General features: G+C 35.2%; 2 protein-coding genes across 8 annotated transcripts in view; one reads left to right on the plus strand and one right to left on the minus strand.

The window, feature by feature from the left end:
- Nucleotides 1-2,996, minus strand: part of LOC115624331 (putative transcription factor capicua) — a 70,019-nt gene extending 67,023 nt beyond the window's left edge. For 6 of the 7 annotated variants that reach the window (XM_030518963.1, XM_030518961.1, XM_030518962.1 and 3 more), the window contains exons 1-2: nucleotides 2,641-2,973; nucleotides 1,785-1,992 (exon numbers count right to left, since the gene is read on the minus strand). The gene's annotated coding sequence lies outside the window, so the exon portion shown is untranslated. Of the gene's footprint in view, nucleotides 1-1,784; nucleotides 1,993-2,640 lie in introns of all 7 variants that reach the window. The other variant, XM_030518960.1, reaches the window with a different exon arrangement.
- Nucleotides 2,997-8,214: 5,218 nt separating this feature from the next.
- Nucleotides 8,215-8,748, plus strand: LOC115623783 (protein toll-like). The gene has a single exon (XM_030518324.1). It carries the CDS (start codon nucleotides 8,215-8,217, stop codon nucleotides 8,746-8,748), a length of 534 nt encoding a protein of 177 aa, XP_030374184.1.
- Nucleotides 8,749-8,968: the final 220 nt, after the last annotated feature.

An 8,968-nucleotide genomic window follows, 5' to 3' on the forward strand; every position in this document is an offset into this window, starting at 1 on the left:
CTTCCGCTGTTTATTCAAATAATCTACATAATAGTTTCTAGTATATTTATTTTATATATGATATTTTATATATAAAAACGTTGGTGAATAAACACGTATTTAAAGACATAACGTCCTCACAATTTTTATAATGTATACATTTGCTTGTATGTATGCGTGAGACTTTCATAGTATTTCCATCAGTAGCTTGAATTGTTAGGCAGAGCCTCTGCTGGTTTCTATAGTAAAGTGCATTTTGTAATTTGCTCGCTGCACGCACATTCAAATGTAAATTCGGTGAGAGAGCAAACAACTGAGAGAGATGGAGAGAGAGAGAGAGCAATAGTGTAATGCAATGTGTTGCAGCGAGAGTTGTTGCTAATTACAATGCTAACGACACCAGCGGCAGCAGCAGCAGCAGAAGCAGTAACAACAACAGCCCTATGAAATGCGTGCATACACATATGCACACACAAGCAGACACTCGCATTAAGTGAGCACGGACGGGGTCGGGGTCGTTGCACAGTGGTGCGTGGGCGCGGCAAGGCAGGACAGTGGGACAGAGCTTTAGTGGCTGTTGCTGATTGCAGGAAATGCATTTGCCATGGCCTTTTTATATTTATACATTTGAATACATAGTATATGTATTTGTATGTGTATTGTTGCTGTTTTTGTGTAGTAGCATCTTTTGTGTCGGCCGTTTGCTGCTTTGTTTTGTGTGCCTACATTTGTTGTGCTAATTAATTACGAATTTATTCTAATTTATGTGCTCAATGATATGTAGATTTCCAGCGACATGAGATAGAAGCAAGTACAGTGAAACTTCTTAAAAAATCTATTTAATTAGGACAAAGTACATTTTATTAAAAATCATAAAATAAATTGCCGATTTGCAATTAAAATGTTTCATAAAATTTACGTTTCAGTTGCCACTCTCCGAAGGATGTCAGACGTTTATAATAAACATAAACAATATAAATACAAAGTACAATATGTACGCTTTCATTGTTTTAGTTGTTTTTGTTTGCGCTCTTTTCATTCTTAGGTTTTGGGTTTTAATGTAGAATTATTGTCACTATTATGTGTAAATTGAACAAAACGAGAATACTTGTAGTGTTGTCAGTGAACTATTGTTTTGTCGTCTAATTTGTATGTAAATGAAGGAGAAAATGCAATTGTAAAATGAAATAATGGTGAAACAAGTAAAACGTTACAGTCTTACATACTCTTTATGATATAGTGCACTGATTTCTATGAAACTTTAGATAATGGTGAGACAATTATAAAAAAAACTTACATATAAACACCAACAATAGATCTTAATAAACAAAAATGTTTTAATGTGCTGATACTTTAGTTTTTACTTTTGAGTGTATCCCTTCACCCTTCTAATACATATGCACACTAGAGTTGGTCTTCTGGCAAAAATCAACAAACGAAAAACAAGAAATTGCCTGACCAATAGCAACAAAATGAAGTGCTATGGTCACCCCAATTGAATGCACGACCATTGCCAGCGCAAGAGAGCGAGAGCGCGAGAGAACAACGAGACAGTTTGAGGGAGCGCTGAACGAATACGTTTTGTTGTTGCCGTGCTGGGAAATGAATGAAGATGTGTAGTAATGCGAAAAGAGCAAGTGTAAGTTCTTGTTTGTATGCATGTAGGAATATTTTTGCACAGCCGAAAAAAGAAGGAAAACAGTAGAAAACGCACATACAAGATTTTTCCAATTGGCAAAACAAGCGAGGAAATAATTGTATATCTGTATGTATGTATGTGTGAGTGGCTATATGAGTGAGCTTACCGTTTTGCTTATTGACGTAGGCGTCTTCGGCTGCTGCTTGCGTTTCAAGTTTTGTTGTGTGTATGTATATGTGTGTGTGTTTATGTCACTGCCGTTGTTATTTTTGCCCGGGGACTGCGGCTGCTTGTGTTTTTCTTCCTTTATTTTGTTTTTGTTATGCAAAAGGCATAGAATTTTCTTCACTCACTTTTGTTTTTTTTTGTTTTCTCTTTTTTGCAACAAACAGAAACACTTGAAAAATTTATGTATTTACACAAATACACACAAACACATGTACACGTACTTAAAGAGAATGTGTGGGTGTGCAATTATATTTTATTTTGTATTTTACTTTTTACTTGGCAAACGACGTGCGACTGCGATGTGAGTGTGTGTTTATCTACACGCCACTTTACCGTGAAAAATTTTCATTGAGGAAAATTGAAATGAGCGAGCTCACAGTGTCTGTGTGTATGTGTATCTGTTTGTGTTGGTGTGCGCTCCCCAACAGTGTTGCCAACTCAGCAGCGTTGCAGATTGTGACTGTCACGGGCAGAACGCATTGTTTAATGGCCCACTAAATATGCCCAATACAATAATTCGTAATAATAATAAATAAATATTACTAAGCGCTGTCGATGTGCAAGAATACTGTTGTTATTTTGCTTTCACGACAGCCAATGTTGGCAACACTGCGCGCGCGCCCCAACAACTCACAAAAAATAACCAAACCAAACCACGCCAGACCAGGCGGCGTTGACGCTGACGTCAACGTCGGCAGCGCGGCGCGTGTGTCGTTCCTGATGTTTTTTTTTTATATTTTTGGCTCTCACACGCGCAATTCGATTTTCTTTTGTTATTGTTTCTTGTGTGTTACCTTTTATTAATTCAATACTTTAAACAATTTAAACTAATGTGGAATGCTTTGAATTTATCTGGCGAAATTGCTTGCTTATAGCTCCATTATATACACATTGACATTTTTTCATAGCCACATTTTTTCACTACGGTTTTTTTTATACTACACTCCGCACTTATATATATCTGTATGAGTACGCTTGTATTTGTTAAGTTTAAAAAGTGCACGTGTAGTTTTGTATTTTTACTTCCTAGAGTGTGCAGTTATTCTTGTTGTTAGCACTTGTGCGTTTGTCATTTTTTTTTGCGTGAGAGAGATTGAGGCACCTACACGCTAGCACGACGATCCGCGACACAACCTTCCACTGCGACAGAACAAACTCGTTTCAATCTTAATTTTGTATCGGTGCGTTATCGTACCGACAACATGATATATCGGTATGCAAGCAATCGATATTTTCAATTCAGTCAGCTGTTTTGGTGAATACTAGAGATGGACGCAAACTATATCACACTGTTCAAGTGAGTTGAATTTTTCAAAATAGTAAGGTTTCTTTGTATTTCGTTATTAAATCTGTATATTACATAGATTTTTAAGAATTCTATATTTTGTTCACATTTATATATATATATATATATATATATATATATATATATAAAGCAATTGCAATCACATAATATGTTGTGTTAAGTGGGTTATAGCTTTGTATGGTAACTTGGTTAATTTTAGCCTTGCTTAGTTTGTTGCATAATTAGTTCAATATGTTTCACATTTTTAGCTTGTTTAGCTCTATTCCTAGCATTTAATTAAATTGTATGTGACCGATATTGCATGATTTATTTGAAACTATGACGTCTGCCCATCCGCAATTTATACTCACCCTGTCCACCAATTAGAGTTGCCAACCGCTGAAATCTCAGAGTTGGCAGCACTGTAATTACTATTGCCATGCCGGTTGTGGTGAATTTCGAACCTTAGCGCGAAAATGAATTTAAAGGCATTTAAAGATTCATACAAGAGAGAACGCTACAGTCGAGCAAGCCCGACAGTGTAATACCCTGTACCCAGGTAAACTTCCGTCACTGAGTTATATGCGCCCATAGCAGCAACAAAAAGAGGAAGAAGAAGAGCGAACTTTTTGCTGCAGTTTGTGGGGGTTGTACTGGCGAGAATTTGTTTTGCTAATAACTTTTCTTAGAATTGACCGAATTGAATTTTGAACAACAGTAGACAATTATATATAAATTATGTGTGCAAAGTTTGGTTTAGGTAGCATTTGAAATGTGGACGCTATTGACGAAATTCTGTAGCGGGGGAAGGGGGGGAAAATTAAAAAAAAAAAAATAAACTCGTCCTTACTCGGACCTAGGAGAATCTGGATGCCAACTTTGGTTATTGTAGCTTTTATAGTTTCTGAGATCCTCGCGTTCATCCAGACGGACGGACAGACGGACAGACGGACGGACATGTCTAGATCGATTTCTCTCGTCATGCTGATCAAGAATATATATACTTTATGGGGTCGGAGATGCTTCCTTCTGTATGTTACATACTTTGCACAAACCTAATATACCCTGTTTACCCTACGGGTACAGGGTATAATAACCGTGAACATGAGTGGACTTTTGTTAATGCTTTATTGCTATTTCGTAAAAACAAAACTGTGAGATGTCAATAACAAGTTTGTAATACATAATAGGCAGATAATTAATAAAGAAAAAAAATTTATTTACATTTAAAAGTTATTTGGGATCTATGTATATGAATGTATTTATATATGCATGCATAAACAAGTTTATAACAGTGATTTTGTATAGCTTGTATAGGTTAAGATTAGATATTCCTTGAAAAATATTGTCACATTGTGTTTATTATTTGTTTCTTCCTTTTAAAGCCTGTACCCAAAGGGTAAAAGCCTACAAGTATATTAGCTTTGGGCGCATGTATGTAACACACAGAAGGGTAAATAGTATATCTATATCTAAGTATATCTATAATATAAAAATGGAACGCAGAATGTGTTGCTAAGCGTAAGCCTCGAGAGCAGCTAAACCGATTTCACTAATTCTTTTTTATAATATTCCTTGAAGTACAAGAATGGTTCTGACAGAGAGAATAATTTAAAAAATTGCCTGAAAGAGTCAATGCCAAGCCAATAATGTTACCAAAGGTGTAAAAAAATGACGTTAAAAATTCCTGAAAGCAAAAAATATGTATGTATACAAAATTATAAAAAAAATGCTGTGTGTTTGTGGCTTCCTAAATATGCCTCCTAAAAACCGGCGGAGAAATTTAGGCAGAAGAACCAGAAATGCAATGAATCAAATTAACCCCCCTATAAAAAATTTTTCCATATAAAGTCGACCACACGTTCATTATTATGACGCACTATTTCGCCCTGAAATGGAACTGAGCTGGATTTGTTGAAGTTTTTCTATGGATCATATGCATAAATTAATTTTTAAATGCATCGTGCATTACTTAATCAAACTTTTAATTTTCTGTACGTTTTGAAATATAGTAAATACTAAATAAACACTGAATAAAAGAAGCGGATTATGGATCCTGAGTAGCTAGAGTTATTCTTAAAATTTCTACAATTTCTGGATTCTAAATAATTAAAAATTTAGCACTTTACTTTAATTTTTCTTCTTAAAACATTTGTGTTTAAATACTCTTGACATCTTCCATTTCTTAAATATGTTTTTCTTGACATCATATTTGTTTTAAATGTTTTTCTATGTCCATTTAAAAAGTTGTAAGCAAAACTGCATGAATTGTTTCAATATTCTACGCCCTAAGTTTAATATTTCTTTAGTTGTGTAATCAACTATTTAAAAACAAAATTGGGACCTGAAAAGTTAAATTTATTCCCCAAGTGCCGCCTTTTAATCGCTATGCTGGCCATTTGTTCGTTATCAGTGTATTTGATTCCGATACTAAAAATGTAGTTTTGGGAGGTTTATACTCTATACTTGAAGCATAAACACGAGCTGCTGTGCATAGGTATTATGTTTGTAACACTAACAAGAGAGAATGCTACAGGCGAGCAAGCCCGACAGTGAAATACCCTGAACTCAAACAAAGCCAGAGAGAATAACGTAATTTAAGAGTTTATATTTATTCTACAAGGGGCAGGGAACGTTTGTCAGCAGTATCTTAAGATATTATTAAGATATTTATTTTATTTATGTCAACAAACATTGACTGTGGACACAGGAGGAAAATATACAAGTATTTACAAAATATAAAAAGCCTAAGAAGGAGAAAACTAATCTAATCTAATCTAATCTAATCCTAATCTTTGACGCTTTTTCTGTTACGTATTTGATTTGTTCCCAGAATGTCAGTCTCGGGTCGAACCGGATACCTGTTTAAAGCATTACTTGATGGAGAAAGGTCTCTTTCCCCCTAATTACTATAACTACCATAACTATAATGAAATTTTATAAAAGAGTATTACTTCATCGAGCAGTAGAACTATAGTGTGGTAAAGCCTATATATATACTCGTAATGTACTTACTTTACTTACATTGCGTAAGAGAATACCAACACATGCATATATATTTGAGTGGACCGAGAGAAATCTATTGCTCCCTAGGGATACGATCGCTAGCTTGTTCCAACCACCAACTGGACTCCACTTGGCGCACAAGTCTTTAGTTTAATTTTAGCTGGCATGGCCACAAGATGCAAAAAATATTATTTCTAATTTATACCTTCTTGGCAAGCACAACATTTGCAACTACGGAAACGATAATCAGACACAATTACTGCGATGACTACTTAAAAATGTTTAAAAACAGTTCGTGCAAGCTGGATTTTAATGATGGGAGAGAAAAATTAGAAACGGAGAGTTTTGAAATAAAAATTTATGATGAAACCATGCACTTGAATTGTTTGAATCAAAGCACAGAAAAAATTAATTTGTTAATGCTCTCGAACAATGTGATCAATGAAGAAATAGACTCTTTGAAAATAAAGTGTGAATCCATACATTGGCCGGTCGCTCGATATTTGGAATATCTTGGTTTAACCGCCAATATCGCTGATTTTGCATTGACCTTTAAATTAAGAAGCATGGATTTTGTCATAAAAAAAATGAATAAAGAACGAAAAAAACTATATGTTCAGATTTCTGGGATAAATAAAGAAATTGATGTGGAAAGTCTTTCCAAAAAGGTGCTCACAAACTACACTGATATTCAAAATATTGTTTTATACACAAAAGATATTCGGATGTTTCCCAACACATTTTTTACGCGTCATTTTCGAAACGTTCGCAGTATTGATTGGAATTCTGAAGGCTGTTTTTTAACAATTGATGATCTGGTTGGTTTAAAACAATTGCGTTCTCTTAACTACCTTCTGGTAACTACCGAGATTAGCGAAGAATGTAAAAAACTGATGTTTAATAAAAATATGCCTCAACTGCGAAGCTTAGTAATCAGATTTTATGCTAGACTTATACAATATAAAGTTTGCGATGTGGACCGAGACTTCTTGATTGGGGTACCAGGCTTGGAAATGTTTGAGTTTGATGGCATGCAAAATGCATCGTTTTCCAGCACTATTTTCAGAGTCCATCACAATCTGACTTACTTGATTTTGTTTAACATAGACAATCTTACTCATGAACATTTTAGATATTTGAAAAATTTGAAATATCTGGAATTAAAGGATGTTAGTTCTTTGGATTTAATATTAAGGTATTTATGAATTTAACACAGTTTCGAAAATAATATATGTATGAGTATGTTTCAGGAGTCGAACTCTACAAAATAATTTGGGAGAAATCATTTTGACAACAAACAGTGAGCAGATTCGGAACGTTCCGCAATTTGAAAAATATTACAGTTACATTCCATAAACCCTGTTCATTTTGCCGCGACAGATTTGGGTGTAAGCTAACATTGAAAACTGATCCTGCAATTTGTAAAGAGTCCTGCAAGTGCTGGGTTAAAGGGAACGATTTGAAAATGTTGATCGATTGTAGCTACAGAAATCTGTCATATCTGAGAATGGAAGATTTACCAAATAATACTGTTTATCTGGATATAAGCCACAATCAGTTAAGGAAATTGGACATCGAACACCTACCCCCCTACTTGTTTCATTTGGATATCTCCAACAACTACTTAAGAGCACTCGACATTAATAAATTACCATTACGACTGGAGCATCTGAACTTAAGAAACAATTACTTGGAAAGTATCAACATCGTTCAAGAAAGCCGATTGGAGCAATTGAAATACTTCGATCTCGCTGACAATAAGCTTCAAACATTAAGTGAAGGAACGCAAGATTTTTTATTAACACATTCCACAACACAAATAAACTTATCAAACAACGCGTGGGACTGTGATTGTAATGCGAAAAAATTCTTGAACTTCATGCAAGCTCTTTCGCATACATTAGACTTAAGTCAAGTATATTGTGGTAACCGAGATCTGGGGCCCTTAATCGATGTCAATGTGGACGATATTTGCTTGACCGGTTCGAAAATTACGAATATAGTCCTCGGACCTCTTTTCTTTGTAGCCACCCTAGCAGCTTTCGCAACTTACTACAAGCAGAGTATCTTTTTCTGGATGTACCAACACAATTTATTCCATGGCCTTCTACGTCAGCACAAGAAATTCGACTCAGAGAAGAAGTTCGATGCATTTCTGGCCTACTCCAGCGCCGACTCAAAACTCATCCCCGAATTCGTGGAAAGGCTGGAGAAGGGATCCCCAAAGCTGCGTCTCTGCTTCTACGAGCGCAACTGGCCTGTGGGTGAAGTGATTTCTGACCTCATTCTGCATTCAGTGGAGAGCTCCAAACGAACTATCATCCTGATGACTAGCAATTTTTTAAAATCGGACTGGGCCCGCTTTGAACTAATAACGGCGATTAAAGCAACCTCCAAAGATAAAACTCTGCGCCTCATTATAATTATGTATCCGGATGTAAAAAGCACCAAGCAGCTCGGTAGAAAGATCAACGATTACCTCATATTTACGACCTATTTGAAACGCAACGATCCCAATTTTTGGAATAAGCTGATTTATGCGATGCCCCACGACACAACCGAGCCCGAAGAAGGCGCAGATGAATTCGAGTTAATGCGCCTGCCAACATAAAACATACAGTTTTACAGCCTCGGATAAAACTTACGATATTTGAAGATTCTTTGAAATATATATTTTAGTAATATTTGATATTTTGGGATTCTTTTGAATATATCTTTAAGTAATATTTGTTTCATCAATTATAAACAAATTAAATAAGTTAAGAATGTATTTCGTTTGTTAATCAATATTTGTTCTAATTCACTGTGCACTTCTTCCATAAAAAATATAT

Source organism: Scaptodrosophila lebanonensis, unplaced genomic scaffold (genome assembly GCF_003285725.1).
Source record: "Scaptodrosophila lebanonensis strain 11010-0011.00,11010-0021.00 unplaced genomic scaffold, SlebRS2 tig00000053-arrow-pilon, whole genome shotgun sequence".
In the NCBI taxonomy this organism is placed as follows: Eukaryota; Metazoa; Arthropoda; class Insecta; order Diptera; family Drosophilidae; genus Scaptodrosophila; species Scaptodrosophila lebanonensis.

What these genes read in the sequence shown, in the direction of transcription:
- LOC115623783 (XM_030518324.1), top strand. Translation starts at nt 8,215, where the DNA reads ATGTACCAACACAATTTATTCCATGGCCTTCTACGTCAGCACAAGAAA.